This window comes from Macrobrachium nipponense, chromosome 32, assembly GCF_015104395.2.
Source record: "Macrobrachium nipponense isolate FS-2020 chromosome 32, ASM1510439v2, whole genome shotgun sequence".
In the NCBI taxonomy this organism is placed as follows: Eukaryota; Metazoa; Arthropoda; class Malacostraca; order Decapoda; family Palaemonidae; genus Macrobrachium; species Macrobrachium nipponense.
In genome coordinates this window covers 8,912,022-8,934,376 of record NC_061094.1, presented here as the reverse complement: position 1 = coordinate 8,934,376, position 22,355 = coordinate 8,912,022, and the positions used below count along the sequence as shown (strand labels likewise).

The window sequence follows — 22,355 nt, the reverse complement described above, 5'->3', positions numbered from 1 at the left end:
AAGAATCGCAGTCGCAAAAGACACAAAGCAGAGAGAGAGATAATTCGTGGATTCGTGATAAAATATTTAGTTGTTCGCCATAAGATCTCTGCACATTGCTGAGCGTTTAATTTTCTGGCGATGAACAAAGCCTTTCAAAAGTGGAAATGAATGAAGTGCCGACACAGTCATATTTTTAATATCTGAGGAATATTTGGCCAAAAACTGTCCTTTGGGGAGCACCCTCCATTCTTGTTGATATGACCGGATGCTGACGCGAGATAATATCTGCTTGACTGTTGTGCGCTCATGCCAAGGGTCTGTCTGTCCGTGCCCTGAGTCATTCTTAGTCCTTCTGTCTCTGTGCGAAGAAGTCTCGTGATGTCCAGCGAGTGTTTCTTGTGTTGAAGCGAGATTTGTGAACAGTGAGGAGTTTTGGTTGCATATCAGGGAGACTCCCGTGTGGAGATACTCTTTATTCATGCGATTTATTATTGCTTGAAGACTATAGAAAAGATGTGTATAATGCAGTACTACAGCATCTCACAAAACCTCCGCCATGTTGAGTACCAGCCCCTCTGGGATCAACATGAAAATATGCGCAAAAGATGGCAAATCTCTCATTCTCTAGGCAGATTTCTCAATTGATCTCATGCACATTGCCTTATACACACACCCTCTTCTAGAATCTTCAGGCAAATAATTAACCTCAATAGGGGCCGCACCCTTCACACTGGCTCAAACGTTTTGTGAGGTCGACCGCATCCGTTGTCACTTACTTCCTGTGCTGATAGATAGCTTCGCTTGCTCTCACTGTTAGTGCGTGCTGGTGTAGTAGATTAGGTGGCTCTCACGATCATATTGTCTTTTTAATCTCATTGAGGAAATTGCAATACGAAACCACAGAGAAAAGATGCAGTGGTGCATGCACTACGGTCTGTTAGATTACTTTTGCAGCTATAATGGTTATAATTTTTTTTAATTCTCTTGATTGGAATGACATGACCCTCCCTTAAGTCAGGGTCATTTTCAAATTTCATGACAATCCGCTCATTGCTCTTTGCTCTCAAAATGTCCTGTGAAGACGCCCCTGGGTATTTGAACATATGCCAACACACCTGCAAGCGAATGTGTTCTATTCAAGGATGGTCATATTGTTATTCCTAGTATGCCCCAAGTCAAGACACAAAGTTATACAAGAGAGGGCGGTATCATTACTATTACTGATATTATTTTATTAGAAATTATTGCTGCATCAGCTGCATTAATTTTATAGAGGTTCTTCTCTACTAACGTCCCAGGCGTTGTAATAAAACTGACATTTATTTTTTTCCTGATTTTCGTCATGCCAAACTTCGGTGCGTTGCTCACCTGCCGTTTTAGTAACTATGAGAAAACCACAATTAGAAAAATAGAGAAGAACCTCTATAAAATTAATGCAGCTGATGCAGCAATAATTTTTAATAAAACATGTTTAAAGGAGGGTTTACCTCCAGCATACACTAATACTATTATTATTAGAAGATGCACCCTATTCAGATGGAACTAGACCACAAAAGGGGACATTGACTTGAAACTCACTAGCTTTCAAAGAACATTAGGGTGTTCATTAGAAAGAGATAACAAAAGGTAATGGGAAATACCAAAAGGTGGATCACTTATTAAGAAAGCAAAAATAGATTAACAAATTAATAGATAAAAAATTTAAGTAAATCACTAAAATACAAGGAGAGTATTGTTAGGGCAGTAATGCATTATTACATCTTCGCTTGAACTTCCGCTGGAGATCCAACTGCAGGGCATCCTCAGTAGGGAGGCTGTTCCACAGTATTCCAACGGTGTGAGGAAGAATAAAGGACCTCTGGAACTGAGAAGTTCGACAGTGAGGAGGCACATTTACTGCATATTGGTGCTTCTGCCTTTCAGCGACTCTGGTCGCTCTTGGCAGGAAAAGGGGATCATTGATCAATTGTGAATGTGAAAATCAATGTAACCTGTTGTAGGTTATTTGTCCTTCATGAGCTAGAATACCGTTTTCTGGTGTGGATATCTGCTTCTGCCAGAGATTTATCTCTTTTAGATAGAGTGGTTCGAGGTGGTAGGTTTCGGTTTCCTGTTTGTCAGTTTTTCAGTTCAGATGCACCAATATGCAGTAAATGGGCCTCCTCGCTGTCGAACTTCTCAGTTCCAGAGGTCCTTTGTTCCATATACCGTTGTGGTACTGTGGAAGGAACAGCCTCCCTCCCTACTAGGGATGCCGTGCAATTAGAACTCCAGCGGAAGTTCAGGCGAAGATGCAGTGCATTAATACCCCCATACAATTCTCTTTATATTATTTTAATAATCTACTTACATTTATATTCATCTAATAATTTCTTAATTTATCTTTTTTTTTTTCTAACAACTGGTCTCTTCCAAGTCCTGAGACTCTGCACCAGTATCAACTATTAAGAGATGATCTAGTTGCTCTACAGCACTGTGTACAAACAGATTCCTGGCACAAGTTAACGGACAGCATCAACCATCAAACAAGCTTTGGTTCCATGTGGCACCTCATGAACAGGATTGTGAAGAAGAAAACCCCAAGTGTCCTCCACCACAGCCCTGCTCAGTATGCACAGGACCTCATTGATGAGTGATCAATGTAACGAATCATCAACCCTCCTGCTCATATACAAGACACTCACTCCACAAAAGAAAACCACCATGCCCTCCATCTCATTACTGCCTTACTGAGCACTGATGAAAAGGACGATGTACCCATAATTGAGGAAGAGCTATGATGTGCCTTATCAAGGAGTAAGAAGTCAACTCCTGGTGATGATGGCATCACCTATACAGTCCTTGGCATACTCATAAAAGTACCTGGCAACACTATCCTCCAGCTCTACATCCTCTGCCTCAGCATAGGATATGTGCCAAAAGCGTGGACTCATAGTGCAATTGTACCCATCCCCAAGCCCGGCACTGACAAATTCCGGGCTATCTCCTTCACCTCCTGTTACTGCAAAGTATTCAAATGTATTCTCCTCTCACACCTCATGTTCCAACTACAAGATAAGCTTTTACCCAGACTATATGGCTTCCTACCCCAACGAGGAACATATCATTATCTCATGGAGCTCTACACTCATCTTTCCCGACCAGTGTTGTAGCTTTCATTGATTTGAAAAGTGCCAATGTGCGCAGTAAATTGATTAAGAAAAAAAACGGGTCTCTTCTTTCTGTATTTCCCATTACCTTCTGTTACTTCTTTCAAATGAACGCCATACGCTTTAGAAACTTGAATTTCAAGTTAATTACCCGTAAGGTGGGTTTGTTCCACATGAATAGGGTTCAGCATCTGAACAATAATAAGAATAATTATTATAGTAATCATTGCCAACAGACTATTATTATCACTAAGAATGCCACTAATGTGTGTTTACGAACAGTAGTACCGGGCCCTTCAACTTGACTGAATTTCACAGAGTACGAGCAGGATGGCCGTGCTGAAAAGTCACACATAAGCGATCAGCACTGCCTTAACAGGTTTGCAATATGTGGTTGCTATTGACATCATTATTATTAGTAGCAAAGGTAAGTTGCTATGAAATATTAATTTTGTTGTTCACATCATGGCAGATGTTTTTGTCATTACGTTTCCTGCTTCTAACTTGTGTTATTATTTTTCTTCAGGCTTATGTACGTATGTGGCCCAGTCTTACAACTAAATATTTTGCATCCTGTTGCAAGATGCCTACTCTGCTGTTATCAAAAACATCTTTAAAAGTGTTTTGAAAGATATGGTTGTACTAGTGTAGACTATATATATTTGTGGGGCAATAACATGGCTTCATCAGCACCAATTGTATCTCCAGAAGCGCTAAGAAATTTCAGGCATCACTACTTTGTGACACATTGGGGAAAGAAGGTTTTGTCTATGTTATTTTATTATAGTTTTCTCCACGGACAAACCAAGTCAATCTCGGAGATTCTCGATGAAAATGACATAAGACGTAACAAGAAATTATTAAACAAAGATGAAATAAATAGTCTTGCCACTAAATCTGCAAAGTGCTTTGACATCACGCTGATGAACAAAATCTTCCATTATCTTTGGCAGAAAGGAGTCAAAGACCCTGGCGATGAACTGAAAGAATTAATAAGAAAAATCAAAGCTGAGAGGGACTGTGTTAGCCATGAAGAGTGTAATATGTCAGATACAGATTTGGAAAATAAACTCTGCAACTTTCAAGCAACACTCGTAGAAACTCTTGACAAAACCGAGCCTCTCTTTCCTCATCAGAAGCTTGAAATTGATCAACTCAAAGCCGAGATCAAGGCTGCTGTTCCGAAGCTGCTGAGAAAGATCCGTGAGAACTATGATCCCTCAGAGTCACAGGATGTGAAGTCCCTTAAGCAGGAAGTAGACGATTTCTGGAGTGAGTGTTCTGAACTAGTGCAAAAGTGTTCTCGAGAAGAATTATGGTCTCTTTACAAAAATCTCTGTCAGATTTTGCCCTTTGGCCAGGTAGCTCAGCGTGGTTTTCAAGACCCATTTAGTTTCCTTATTTCCTTAAAAGTGGAGCATGACAGGCAGTTCAATCAAAATTACCATGGCAATAAATGTACCATTCTAAAGCAGCAAGAAATTTTTGACACACATAATACGGGAGAGGACCCTGAAGTTTTGATTATATCTGGTGATGCAGGTTCTGGAAAGACCACAATTCTTTGTTCCTTTGTAGACCACTGGTATAAGGGGACCGCAGATATACAACAACTCTCAGACTTCCAAATTCTTCTTTATATGCAGTTCAGAAATCGTGACCTTGACAACTTTGAAGACTACCTTAGAAGTTTGCTGAAAGAGACTGTGAAGCGTTATGATTTCACTCATGTACTGTCATATATCATTGGTTCAAAATGTCTAATACTTTGTGATGGGTATGATGAGGTTAATGGGAATTCCAAGAAACTCTTTGAAGAAATGTTAACACTTAAATGGAGGGACGTAAAGATTGTCGTAACAACACGTCCATGGAATACTGATGAACTAACAAATATTGTGAACTCTGGAAACCGTAGCAAAGTCAACCTCAATGTTTTAGGTCTTCAGGAAAGGGAGTGCCACTTGCTCATAGAAAAACTCACGGGCTGCCTGGTGAAAGATGATCAAGAACACAAAAAAATGAAAATGGAGCTGTCTCAGAAAGTAGAAGAAATGAGCTATAGGACTAAAGCACTCCTGAAAACACCACTAATTTTTACCATGTTCATTTTTCTTTACATTGATAGTCCAGATTTAAGGGATGAACTGAACACCAAGACATCAATTTATTTGCAGTTGAAAGAGAACTTAAACAAGAAAATAATAAAAGAGACAGGAATTTCTGAAAAATCAATGGGGGAATTCAATGAATTGTACAGAAAATGGTCTCTGAAATATTACATTGAGAAAAAATTTGAATGGACAGAGAGAGATGTCAAAAACTTTAAAGAGGAGATTAGATCTCAAATCAGTTCTCAAGATGTACTGCAAAACTTTCGTGCTGTCATGTCATCCTATTTCTCCATAAAGCATGTATATGATGGTCTACAGATTGTCAACGTATACTGCTATGTCCACAGAAGTCAGCAGGAGTTTGCAATTGCTGTCGACGTCTGTGATGAGATATCAGCTCGAATGCAGGAAGGAGGGGACTTGCTTCTAGATGTGGTGCTGCAGTCAAAAGGGTTAACCGATGCTCCAATGTCAGAGAACAATGGTCTGTTTAAGGAATTAGAAGGAGTCATTTCCTTCATACCAGGATTACTCTACCAGAGATGCCCCAAGAGTGATGCATTATACAATCAGATAAAAGATATTCAAAAACTCTATGTAACAACATACAGCGTCTCTCAACAAGCGCACGATGAGCTCTTGGAACCATGCATCGAAACTAGACTGGACGATCAAGTTTTGCAGTCATACGTGTCACTGCTGGAAAATACGAGCCTGAAGAAGTTCATGCGATTCCTGAGAGCAGATGGTCTTTTCGCCCTGCCACCCTTACTGTCTCGACTGAAGCCGGGCCATGTTGATTTTCAAGAGATATGGAGAGATCTTTCGAAGTTCAATGAAATACTAGCAGTTGCCTTCGCTCATGGCATTAAGACTAAGATTTCACTGTGGATCGATTTAAAAGCCTCTGCAGTATTTAAAGAAGAGGTTTCGCATCCAGCGGATGATCTAAGTACGTAGTAGTAGGTGTTTACTTTTGCCCCCCTTAGTGATAAAGTACTAAAACCTTGAGCCATAAGTCAAAAAGCTTTGCTTTGATGGTTTTTTTGCTAATTCATCTTCGGTAATTACCTCATGAGTAATGTAATGCAATGCACAAGAAATCTGAAAATACACTAAAAACAAAGCACTCGCAATGACATCAAATTACATTCTGCATCTGGCAGAAAATTTATGAAGTACACACACACACCTACACATTATACATACATACATACATACTACATACATATGCATATAGTACACACACACCACACACAACACACCACACACACACCAATAATTATATTATATATAATATATATATTATATATTAATATATATACAGATATAGATACATTTAAGCATACCAACACACACGCACATATATAACATATACATATATGAAATGTTTTTTTTAATGCTTTAACAAAAAATTGCAGTAGTTTAGTTATACTGTCATACTGCTTTTGTTTAGCAGATAGTACTCCGTTCAGTGATAACTCTCTGTTGTCGTGGGTGTTATATCTCTAAAATGAGCGCCTCTCTTCTTTCTTCCCATAGCAATTCACCTTGTCAACTTTGGTGACACAATTGAGGACCAGAGCCTATATCCCGCCTCACTCATGAGATTAACGAAGAATCTGTCGCTGGTTTACCATCTGCATACATGCAAGCAACCCAGAGACGCTGCCACTATCATCAACAGGACGTTTCCAGGGGTCCGGGATGGATGTAGTCATTCTTTTCCATTTTCGTTTTCGTAGATGAAGGTGCGTAACAGTGTTTAGGCCCAGAAGTTAACCTTCAGGTAAGAAAGAGATGGTTACTTTCCGTTTCGTCGTCCATTAGCAGACTGATACCACGAAACAGGGGTGGCAGAGGAGGGTGGGAAGTGAATGACCATAGATAAATGAATGTTATACTGGTGAATAATTAATAGCACACAGGCACAGTTCAGTCTGTTTGGTTTTTACTGAAACCTGTCTTCTGCAGAAATTTCTGGTGATCCTTAACAGTTTTGATTATACATTATACATACATACATACATGCATGCATACATACACACACACACACACACACACACACACACATATATATATCTATATTATTATATATTATATATATTATATAATATATTATATATATATATATATATATATATATTTACTGCACCTGGTTCTCCTCAGATTGTCTATGATCCTTATTTTGACGTAAATTCATATATATATATATATATATATATATATACTATATATATATATATATCATATATATATATATATAACATTTTTCACGTATAATTCACACACGACACAGACACACACACACACACACAACACCACATATATATATATATATATATATATATATATATATATATATATATATATATATATATATATATATATATATATATATATATATATATATATATAATATATATATATATATATATATATATGTGTGTGTGTGTGTGTGTGTGTGTGTGTGTGTGTGTGTGTTTCAAAATTGGAGCCCCCCTCTACAGCATAAACTAAAATGGATATAGACAAAAACAATAGTAATTCAGAACAGGTATTTATTTAAGTTTCTCTCTGACTATTTAATATTTTGTGTGGCCTCCATCTGCCTGTGCCACAGCCTGCATTCTTGAGGGGTCTGATTTCAGCAAATTGCTAAAAGCTGAGACTCAAACTCCATTTCCCTGAGTACTTCGGTCACCTCTCTTCGCAGGTCGTCGAGGCTTGGTATACCATCATAGTTCACTGTGCGTGCTTCAACACGACCCTTTAAGATACTACCATTATGGTCAGGGGAGCTACCTGGAAATTCACTTGATGAGAAGAAATCGATACCACTGTTTCGAAGCAGCTCCCGAGTCTGAAGAGCCTTGAAACATGGTGCCTTATTATGTAAAAATGTGACTTCTTCAACAGATAATGCATTTTCAGGATCTTTGAGAAAAGGAAATACTCCACCAGTAAGCTCAGTTTCTCTGCAGTATTCGCCATTCCATGACTGTCCTTTTTCTTTGATGATCCACATTAACCGTTTGGCTGTGAAACAGAAAAATTCCCAAACATTCAGGAAATTTCACAATTTGGCGATAGCGCATGTCATCGCTGAAATCATCTAACTTTGCAGCCCAAATGATATCATTTTTTATGATTTAGCTTCCTGATTGTAAATCAAGAATTCATCTGATGCGGCAACATGGAGAAAGTCAGCTTCATCCCAATCTTTAATTAATGAACCACAAACCATGCACGGTCTTCTCTCTGTTACTGAGTGATGTTGGGCTTGCTGACAACATGAAATGGCTTGATACCTGTTTTTTTTTAACTCACGATATACAGCACTATAACTTCTCTTCTTTCCCCTTTTTGTTTCTAGTTCAAGTACCAATTTACGTAAAGACTTCCTTGGTCTACCCACTGCCTCAGCTATGATGTCTTTTGACTCCTGAGAAAGGACATCAGGCCTCCCAAGATTCTCACTCTTTTTGCAATGAAAATCATATGGATTTTTGTTTCAGTTTCTTTTAACAAAGAATTCATCTCTTTTAATGTATTTAGCTATCCAGGAACGTGAAATGAAGGATGCGCCAGCATCCCTGGCCTCTCTGAAGGTTATAGCCGTATTCAGTCAGTCCATCTGATTTCCTCCGAGTCGTTAGCCATGGCTGTATCTAACTCTGTCACTCAGTCTGAAAATACAAGAAATGTAAAATGAAAAATAGCTTAATAGAAACTTATGGCAATGTACTGGGAGATAGGCTATAGCAGAAAACTTCATAACTATCCATTTGATCTGTGGAGGGGGGTCCTCTAATTTCGAAACACCCTATATATATATATATATATATATATATATATATATATATATATATATATATATATATATATATATATATATATATATTATGTGTGTATGTGTATATATACACAACACCACACAACACACACACACACATTATATATATATAATATATATAATAATATATATATATATATATATATATATATAAACAAATATATATATATATATATATATATACATATATATATATATATATATAATATATATATATATATATATATATGTGTGTGGGTGTGTGTGTGTGTGTGCGTGCGGGTGTGTGTGTGTGGTGTGTGTGTGTGTGAATATTATTACATTGCTTTGATTAATATACAAGCATTAAACTACAAATATAATTCAATATCCAATCCGTTCTGTCCGAGACACAGCAAATTGGATATTAGATGACATTTGTAGCTTAATGCTTATATATATATATATATATATATATATATATATATATATATATATATATAGATATATATATGTATATGTATATGTATGTATATATATATATATATATATATATAATATATATATATATATATATATATATATATATATATCTGCAACTGATCTATCCCTTGGAAAACGGAGTCTCGATAGAAAGAGTAAAACCAGCACTTGTACATAAAACATCCTTTGTTTTCCTATGACTATCAGTTCCGGAATAACTGTCTCCATCATCAGGTCTCTTACAAAAACAAAAAAAAAACAGAAAGAAAAAAAAATAAAAAATCTTAAAAAAATCCAACAAATTACCATCGATCATTAGAATGAAGTAAATAAAAATGAATATTTAAGTAAGGTGCAATTTATCCTTGACGACCACAAAATTTGAATTAGTTAAGGACGACATTCTTTTAAAGTTACTCAATAAGGAGGAGAGTATTAACAGGTTCTTAAGAAAATTGAAGTCTGGGGGTGAGATGAACCATACTTATAACGATCTATTTGCCATCTGGATCTAAAACCAAATGGACGTGCTCGATGGCCTTACCCAAACTCCCAAAGGGTTCCCACTCAGACCAATCATGTCAGCTATAGGTACTTTCAACTACCATTTGTCAAAGTTTCTTGTTCCTATTTTAGCTCCTGTAACATGCAATCAGTATATAGTTATGGATTCATTTACTTTTGCCAAAGAAATTTGTGATCTAGAACTAGGTAATTGTGTTCTTGTAAGTTTTCGATGTTAAAATCTTTAATTTACTAATGATTCGCCTTTAGCAGAAACCCAGTTGATATAAAATGCATTCAGGAACTTGTTTAATGGCTCCAACAGTATCCATAATTTTAATAAACAACAGTTACACAAACTGCTCACATTAGCTGCGTCTGAATGTTATTTTATGTTTAACACAAATGTATATAAACAAAAAGATGGTGTAGCAATGGGAAACCCTCTCGGTCCTACTTTGGCCAATGCCTTTTTATCTCATTACGAAGTTGTTTGGTTAGATAATTGTCCCAGTTCTTTTAAACCACTGTTCTACCAACGTTATGTAGATGATACATTTTTAATTTTTAGATCTGAAGAACATGTACCCCTGTTTCTTGATTATTTTAACTCAAAACACCAAAATATTGAATTTACTTCAGAAGTAGAGAACAATAATACTTTAGCTTTCCTTGACGTGCTCGTAAGTAAACACAGCGATAACACTTTTTCAACATCAGTTTACAGGAAACCAACATTTACAGGACTCACAACTAAATTTTCTTCATTCATCCCTACAGTTTATAAACGCAATTTAGTCTGTACACTTGTGACCCGTGCCTTTAACATTTGTTCAAATTATTTTAGTCTTCATTCAGAATTTCAGTTTATAAAAGACTTTAAAAAAACGGTTTTAATATTGCTTTCATAGATACATATGTTGGTAAGCAGCTAGAAAAGTTATTGTTCCCGAAAGTTTCCATTTTAAAAGCCAATAAAGCAGTACTGTATTTTACTATGTTTTTCTATGGTAATAAGAGTTTTTCTGTTAAAAATAGACTACTAAAACTTTTAAGAGAATTTTACCCTCAAGTTAATGTTAGGGTAGTGTTCAAGCCTAAGTATACTGTTGGTGGTTTAAGTACTACAAAGACATCGTACCCCCAGAACTACAGTCTCATGTTCTTTATAAATACGAGTGCAATTGCTGTAATGCAATTTACGTGGGAAAAACAAAACGCCAAGCACGTGTACGATGGTTTGAACACTTAGGAAGATCAGTTAGGACAAACAGGCTTTTAGCAAAACCACCATTCAGTGCCATACGGGATCACGCAGTAAATAGTGATCACCCTCTAAGGTTAGATTTTTTTCCATTCTCTCTAGTCGAGTGGCCCCCATGGAGCTGGCAATAGCAGAAAGTCTCTACACTTTGAAGTTGAAACCTTCCCTCAGTAACAACGAGAGGTCCACAGAGATGCTGTGTTTTTAAAATTTTTAGTGTATATATTTGTATGCCTTCATGATGCAGGTATTAACCTCCTTTTTTAATATTGCTTCCTTTCCTCTTTTTTCTTATGCTTGTACATTAATCTTTTTTTATTATATATACAATGTAACCTTTGTGTAACATTACTTCATTCTAATGATCGATGGTAATTAGGTGATTTTTATTTTTTTTTCTTTCTGTGTTTTTGTATAGGCCTGATGATGGAGACAGTTACTCCGAAACCGGTAGTCATAACAAAATAAAGGATGTTATTAAAAACAAATATAATTATATTAGATTATATAGTTATATATAGTTATGATATCTATATATTATATATATACATTATATATAGACCAATATAATTATATATAACATATATAGATACATATATATATATACAGAGATTATATACATTATAGATACCTAGCATATATATAGATATATATATATAGATTATATAGATATATATATTAATTCATATACTAGAGATATAGATTCATATTATATTAGTATTAATATTATATATAATTAATTAATATATATTATATTAATTAATATATACTATATCCTTAACAGATTATTAGATATATTTAATAGTGTATATATATTTTATAATATATTATATATACTATATATATCATGAAGATATTTATAGATATATATAGATATTATATATTAGTATAATAGATGAATTTAGTGTATAGATATAATTTATATTGATATAATATATATAGATATGTATAATATATTTAGATATATATATAGATAATCGGTATATAGATATAATCTGAATATATAGATAATAGAGAGTAGAGATATATATACTATAGAATTGCAGATATTGTATATGTATATTAGATATATTATAGATATATATATATATAGAGATATATATATTCAATAATAGGATAGAAGATTATATATGATTCATATATGTATATCTATATAGATAGTATTTATAATATATATCAATACATATATGGAATATATTATATACAAATATAGTATAGATAGATGGATAAATATAAGATAGATCTGTAAATAGATATCATGATAAATATATAGATAGAAGGAGAGATTAGATAATATGAGTAATATAGATACATATATACATATATATGTATATATATAGAGTAATATATACACATATAGTTACACAATATACATATATATATAGATATAGTACATATATATATATATATGAGAATATGATTACACATATATATATATTAATACACATATATATATATATATATAATTACATAGATAGATAGTCCATATCTATTTATATATTATATATAATATATATATTACATATACATATTATAGTATACATAGATATTTATATATTATATATTATATATATATATTATATATAGTATACCATAATATATTATTATATATATATACCTATATAAGAGATATATAGATATATAGTTTATATATTTATAAAATAATATAATAATTATATATTTATATACAAATTGATAGACATATATATATATTATATATTATACATATATATATATATATTATAGAGATATACATATACATTACATTATATTTATATATATATATAAGATATCTTATAATATATATATACATATATACTAATATATATAGTATAATATATAATATATATATATATATACGATATATATATTATATATTATAGATACATATAATAGAGATATTTATACATATATATATTTTATATAAAATTTAATATATATATATTTGAATATATATATGATTTATATATATATATATATTAATAATATAGTTGATTATTTTATAAGATAATAGAATAATATATTAATTTAGGATATTATGTTTATATAGATATTAGAATTACTATAATTATATTAAGGATATTATATATTTTAAAATATAAGATTAAGGAATTAATATTAATGATATTTTATTATATTGTTAAAATATATATTAAAGTATACTAATAGATTAAGAACAATTTAAAAAAAAATATATAGATTATATTAATAATATAATATAAGATTAGATATATATATTAGATATATAGATATATAATATATAATATATTAATATATAGTATAGAGATATATATTATATAGATATGAGTATATTATATTAGAGAGAATAATAGAGAATACATAGTAGTATATATACATGATATATATACATATGACATAGAATAACAATAATATATATACATATATATATACTATATTATATATTAACATATAGTATATTATATTAATTATATTCATATATATAGAGATATATATTTATATATTATTCATATATTAGATGTATATATATAGATTTAATATTATATGAAGATGATTACTAATAATATATTAATAGAAGAATATTATTTATTTAACGTATATATATATATATGAATATGATATATTATATATATATATAATATCAGAATATTATATATATATTAAAGAGAGATATATAGAGAATATTTAGAATAGATATAGATATTATATAATATATAGATAGAGGAATAGGTTTATATTGATACTATATATAATAGATATAGATATAATAATATTATAGATATATATATATATTTATAAGAATATATATTATGAGATATATTAATATTCAATGAAGATGTATAAATTCTATATAGATATTTTAATTATATATATATATATTTAATAATAGATATATTCATGATATGTTATTATATAGATATATATTATAGAATTAGTAGATATATAGAGGATAATATTCATATCTAATAATATTATATAGAACGATAGATAGAGAGATATATGATTAGAATTTACAGATTAGGGAAATAGAAGATAGACAATATGTATGTATAGAGAGATAGATAAAGATCATATAGATCTATTATAGAGATAGCATAGACAGATCGATACAGTGATAGATAGAGATGATATATAGAATGAGATAGAGAGATATATATATTATCACCACATATATATAGAAGACGATAAAGAGATAATTAATATATGATATATCTAGATACCTTATATTAATATAATATTATAGATATATATATCATACACACATATAAGATATAGAGAGATCTATAGATATAGATATAGAGATATATAATTATAGATACCGATATATATATTACTATCTATATAGATAGATATATATCATTCTATAGATACATATACCATTAATATATATACATCATACTATATATATATATATATATATAGATACATGCATACGAATATATATATATATATAGATAGATATGAATATACACCCTTTAAATATACATTTATACATTGATATACCTATATTATCATATATTATAAGATATATAATATATATACTATATATCACATATATTATACTATATCACATATATCATATCAATAATATATATTATACATATACATTATAATATAGTATCATATATAATAGATATAATAACATATATACATATATATAGTAACATAATATTATATATATTATATCATTAATATATATTATAATATAATATTATCTATATATATATATCTATATATATAATTATACTCATACATCTATATTAGGAAAATATATTTTATATTACGAATTTAATTTTATAATTAATTTTCAAATATATATCTATCACTATATATATATTATATATATATTTTATATATATATACTTAATTACTTATTATATTTTTATTTATATCGATTTATATATACTTAATATAATATATTAATTTTGCATATATATATTTTACTAATATTATATATTAACTATATTAATATAATGAACTATATATTTTTTAAAGACTTGAACTATATATATTAATAATTCAATATATATATATTTTATATATATATTATTAGCTAAGGTATATATATTCATTATATACACATATATATATTATTATATATTATATCTATATATATTCAATAGATATCATATATATATCTATTAATAATTATCAATATGAATAATTACATATAATATATATATATATATAGATATATATATAATATAGTAAATATATAGATTACATATATATATATATATATTATATTATATATATTATATATATATATATATATAGATATATATAGGACTTTTGAGGGCATAGGGGGTTTTTCTCGTAATACCTAATTTTCGGTTAAAAGCAATTGGGCGTTTAGGAGGGCAGCAAAGAAGGTTGCTTGGGGCAGGTAGCGGCAGACCGGACGAAGGGGTTTTTGGCCGAGGCGCGGGTTCGGGTCAAGTGGTCTGGTGAAAAGATACGCAGACTTGCCGTTCTTGCCCATTTATTGGGAAATTTTGGGGGGGTCACGAACAGCCAGGTTTGCGCCGGTATGGCATGAGCAAGCGACTACTGACTTACAATCTGACCTTTCGGGCCTAATTTATCTCATCGTGTGGGAGGTATGGACCTCGAGGTATGGGTACTGGTTCTTAGTCTAGGGAGTTAACCAGCTTAAGGGCTGTTGTTGTTTTAGTTTACAAAGAATAAATAAAGGAACATATGTACTGGCGACACAATAAGAGTGAAAGTTTAAACAGTGTTAAATAAATATTCAAAAAGTACAATGCCATGTTTGCTAGAGTTTCCTTAGAAATGTATGTTTTAAAAATTTTAATCTGTTACATTTGGTTGGTTTTAGATAAAAATTACAAAATCTTGCATACAGGAATGTAAAATGAATATAGAAAGCTAAATAAAACGGGAGTAAACAAATATATGTATAGTATTTTTAAATAGCATCCATAAAGGTAGCAAGAGATCAATTTTTCTGTTTATTTAACATAAAATGTGTATGCATTTAAATTTCGAGTGTGTGGGTGTGTGGGTGTGGTGTGTTGTGGTATGGTCCTCCAGAAATGGTCTACGTTGGGTTAACGGTTTGCTGATTTCGTGTTGGGCGGGTCTCAGCGAACCTTAGGTAAGGATGTTACGTTGACTTCGCTGACGCTGGGTCTTCTTTCATGCCTTCCAAGGGGCGGGGGCGATGGTTCTCGGTGGATTGGGAGGGGCGCGCTGTCTGGTCCCTGTTGGCAATTGGGTATTCCGTTTCTCCTGCTGGAGGGGAGTATATGGTCCGATTCTTGTTGGACGTTCAAGGGTCGCTTCTGAATAGCGATGCTCACTGCTTCCGTTATTAAGAGGCGACCGTAGTTGTTTCTTCTCTGTGTACGACCCTGGGTGCCTTCTATGAGCGTCTTGTAGAGATGGCTTCCACTTAGTGAACAGCTATGTAATGTTGATGGTATGGCCCCGTTGAATTTCTAGAGCCAGCAGACGTTCTCCGAATGGGTCGTTGTAGGTGCACCCGATGTAGTTTTTGGCTGTGAGGTTTACACACCTCCTCTGGACAAGTAAATTTGTAAACTACATTCGGTGCACAATCTCCTTCGGTTCTCCCCCGGAGCGGTGCTGTTTCTTCATTTATTTAAGGCTGCTACAAAAGGTTGGCCTTCACTATATAATCCTGATGGTTTATTTTTATGGTAATGGGGCTTTTGGGGTTACCGCACCTCTGGATTATATATTTTATAAAAATATTATTTTAATATAATAATATATTAATATATTTTTATTTTAATTATTATATATTTAATATTAATATATATTTTATATTTTATATAATATATATATTATATAATTAATTAATATATATATTATATTATCTTAAATATATATATTATATCTCATATATATAATATATATAATTAATATTAATATTATATATTAATATAACATAATGTTAAGTTTATTACATATATATATTATTAATATCTAATATTATCTATATAGACTTATATTTAATATAATTATATATATTATAATATATACTCTATATAATTAATATATATATAATATATATATATATTATACGAATTAATATATATAATATATATATATATAATATATATATATCTTATATAATTTATATATTAAATATATATATAATATATATATTTAATATTATATATACTACTATATTTATATTAATGATATATATATATATATAATATATAACTATATATTAATATTTATAGATAATATAATATATATATATATATAATTATATTCTATATAATATATATACATAGATTATATATATATATATATAATATATATTATAATAATATATATTAAAATATATTATCTAATATAATAATAATATATATATATTATTATATAGTATATAATTATAATATATATATATTAATAATATATTTATATATTGATAATAATAATAATATTAGAAATTAATATATATTATAATATATATATATATAACATATTATATCTGTATAATAATATACTATATATTATTTAATATATAATATATCATTATTATATATTAATATAGATATATAATATATATATATATAATATATATATATATAATATATATATATATTAATGTACTAATATATATATAATTATAATAATATATATAATATAATAATAATATATATATATATATAATATATATTTATATAATATAATTAATTAATAATATATATATATAATATTATATATATATATATATAATATATATAATAATATATTATATTAAATAATATATATATAATATATAATTAATATAGATATACATATATATATAGACATAATTATATATAATATAATATAATATATATAATATTATTAATTCATATATATATATAATAATATATCTATATATAATATATATATATATAATATATATAATATATAATATATATTAATATATATAAATATTTATAATATATATATATATAATATTTTAATATATATAATATAATTATAGTAATAATATATTTAATACTAAAATATATATATATATAATATATATATATATATAATTATTATAATATAAATAGTATATATAAGAATAATATATAATAATATAATTATATAAGAAGATAATAGATACTGATATATATATATTTACTTATATATATATAATATATATATATTATAATATATATACATATATATATATAATATTATATTATGAATATATAATATATATATATATACTAATACATATATATATATATAATAATATATTTAGATAATAATATAATATATACATATATATAATAATTTATAGATATAATATATATAGATATATTAATAATTATATAATATATATATAATAATATATATATATATATAAGATATATATATATTATACTATATATATAATAATATTTATATATATATATCATAATATATATATAATATATATAAATATTAATATTATAGATATATAGTATATTATAATAATTATATTATAATATATATAGATAATAAATTATATATTATATATATGTATATAATATATATATATATATGTAGATAATAATATATTATATCTAATATAAAGTATATAAGATATTATGTATATAATATATATACATATATTATATACAATATTATATATAGATATGTATTTAATAATAATATATATTATGTATATAAGTATATATATATATATTGGTTTTTTAAAGATAAGATTATATATATATATGTTAGAATAATATATATTAGCCTATATTTATTTATATAATATATATATATATTGATTATAATATAATATATATTAGATATAATAATATATAATATATATTATTATATATAGAATAATATAATATATATATATTATATATAGTATATATAGATTATAGTATTATCAATATAATAATATATATATATATATAATTATATATATATAATATTATATATACTTTATATATAGATATAATATATATAATATATATAGAATATAATTATATATATATATAATTATAATATATTATATTATAATTAATATTATTATATATAATATATAAGCTATATATAATATAATCTAGATATATAATTAGATATATATATATATAATATATATATATTATATATATAATAAATACATCTATAATATATATATTTTTTTTTTTTAAAAAAATTATTATATATAATATATATATATATATAATATTATAATAATATAATAATTATAATATCTTTATATAATAATATATATTAATAAATTATATTCTAGATATATAATATAGTATATTAATAATATATATAATATATATCATATATATAGTTATATAATATATATCTTATATATATATATCTATATATATATATATAATATATAATATAATTAATATATTAAATATCTATAATATGCAGAAGCCAGGTACTATGTCGTAACCTCTAAGTAAATGGGGATACAAGCCAAACAATGGAAGTAAAATTCCTCTTGTAGCAAAATTAAAAAGTATAGTTTCTTGGTATAGGATTTAGAGCTTTCGACGCCATCAACTGTGGGTCTTGCTTCACCTAAAGTTGGTGGATATGTCAACCTCAAGGAACTAACAAGTAAGAGCACAAACATTTGAAAAAACAACGGTTAGGTAACAGCTAGTTCATATTATGAATGATCAGGCGGTTGAGCCCTCGTTCTTTCCAGAATTCGTCTTGGATCTTCGTGGGGGAATGTTTCTATTGTTAACTGCTTGTTCTATGGTGGTTGGGTGGGTTTGTTGGAGAAATGACCTGAGTGAGTAAACAGGAGAGGAAGCAGCATCGTTATTGGGCACATATATTTCTAAAGTTTGAAATTTTCCCTTTCCTACATATCTCTTCACCAAATAGCTGTATTTTCTGTAATCCCAGTATTTCCTGCAAAGGTCTCGTTTAATGAAATTAACGCCCCTTCTACTACTCGTCTCAAAGTCCGGTCGTTACATGCAAAAACAACCTTGGTACCTTTAAAATTTATTGCGTGGTTTTTCTCCCATGTATGTTGCGCAATTGCACTGTATGAACTTCCCCTTCTGCAAGCAGCAACGTGTTTCTCCCTTCTCTTATCAATGGAACGTCCGCTTCTCCCACATAACATTCATTGCAATCACTACAAGGTATTACATATACTCCTACATTCTCTCTATTACCCGGGTTTATTTTTAATGAGTTTCTTCTTGATTGTACTGTTGTACTGAAAACTACGTTGAAACCGTTCTTTTTTCCTTTAAGCTGCCTAGAAAATTTATTAGTTCTTTATTATTATAAGGAAGAGCAAGAGATGCCTTAAAATCTGCCTTTTCAGTTATATCATGAGGGGCGTAAAACATCGATCTAGCTTTAGATAGAGACTGTAGTATAAAAAACTTTGGGTAACACAGTTTAGTAAAACTATCTACCAAGAAATTTATTTCGGCGTCAATGAACTGGGGATCACATATTCGGTATGCTCGAAAAAACAAATTGGTTAAAAACGTTTGTGCTTTACGTTCGGTTCATGATATGAAAAGTAATGAATATAGGTGTTTGTGTGGGTTGTTCTTCCTATACATGCTGAATTTAAAGTCACTATTCACTGTGTCTCTATGAACTACCATATCTAGAAAGGGAAGCCTATTTTCCATTTCCTTTTCAACTGTAAATTTAATAGAGGGCAAAAAACCATTAGCAACTCTAAAACTTACGAAAGGCTTCCTCGCCGTGTCTATAAACAATAAAAACATCATCTACATACCTAACCCAAATTTCAGGCTTGATGTCTTCCGGTAGTGTGTCAACGTAAACCTTTTCGAAAAATTCCATACATAAGTTAGCCAATATAGGGGAGAGGGGTGAGCCCATCGAGACCCCGGATTTTTGTTGATAGAACGAACCATTAAACTCAAAAATTGTAGATTCAACATTTGCGTTGAATCTACAATTTTTGAGTATGGTAGATATGGTAGTTCATAGAGACAGTGAATAGTGACTTTAAATTCAGCGTGTATAGGAAGAACACCCACACAAACACCTATATTCATTACTTTTCATATCATGAACCGAAAGTAAGCACAACGTTTAACCAATTTGTTTTTTTTCGAGCATACCGAATATGTGATCCCCAGTTCATTGACGCCGAAATAAATTTCTTGGTAGATAGTTTTACTAAACTGTGTTACCCAAAGTTTTTTATACTACAGTCTCTATCTAAAGCTAGATCGATGTTTTACGCCCCTCATGATATAACTGAAAAGGCAGATTTTAAGGCATCTCTTGCTCTTCCTTATAATAGAGAACTTAATAAATTTTCTAGGCAGCTTAAAGGAAAAAAGAACGGTTTCAACGTAGTTTTTCAGTACAACAGTACAATCAAGAAGAAACTCATTAAAAATAACCCGGGTAATAGAGAGAATGTAGGAGTATATGTAATACCTTGTAGTGATTGCAATGAATGTTACGTGGGAGAAAGCGGACGTTCCATTGATAAGAGAAGGGAAGAACACGTTGCTGCTTGCAGAAGGGGAAGTTCATACAGTGCAATTGCGCAACATACATGGGAGAAAAACCACGCAATAAATTTTAAAGGTACCAAGGTTGTTTTTGCATGTAACGACCGGACTTTGAGACGAGTAGTAGAAGGGGCGTTATTTCATTAAACGAGACCTTTGCAGGAAATACTGGATTACAGAAAATACAGCTATTTGTGAAGAGATATGTAGGAGGGAAAATTTCAAACTTTAAGAAATATATGTTTGCCAATAATAACGATGCTGCTTCCTCTCCGGTTTTACTCCACCTAGGTCATTTCTCCAAAAACAAACCACCCAACCAGCCTATACAAACAAGCAGTTGACAATAGAAACATTCCCCCACGAAGATCAAGACGAATTCTGGAAAGAACGAGGGCTCAACCGCCTGATCATTTATAATATGAACTAGCTGTTACTAACCGTTGTTTTTTCAAATGTTTGTGCTCTTACTTGTTAGTTCCTTGAGGTGACATATCACACTTTAGTGAACAAGACCACAGTTGATGGTCGAAAGCTCTAATCCTATACAAGAACTATATATTTTAAACTACA

General features: G+C 29.3%; 1 protein-coding gene across 3 annotated transcripts in view; it reads left to right on the top strand.

Annotated features, from left to right (window-relative positions):
- The first annotated feature begins 311 nt into the window (after positions 1-311).
- Positions 312-22,355, top strand: part of LOC135207204 (uncharacterized) — a 27,039-nt gene continuing 4,995 nt past the window's right edge. The window contains exons 1-4 of one of the 3 annotated variants that reach the window (XR_010312929.1): positions 312-404; positions 3,658-6,197; positions 6,788-6,996; positions 7,962-8,208. Coding sequence is in view for 2 of the 3 variants with exons in the window: in XM_064238802.1 (XP_064094872.1) it covers positions 3,809-6,197; positions 6,788-6,990 (2,592 nt within the window). In the remaining variant the exon portion in view is untranslated. Of the gene's footprint in view, positions 6,198-6,787; positions 6,997-7,961; positions 8,209-22,355 lie in introns of all 3 variants that reach the window. The other 2 variants (XM_064238802.1, XM_064238803.1) reach the window with 2 other exon arrangements.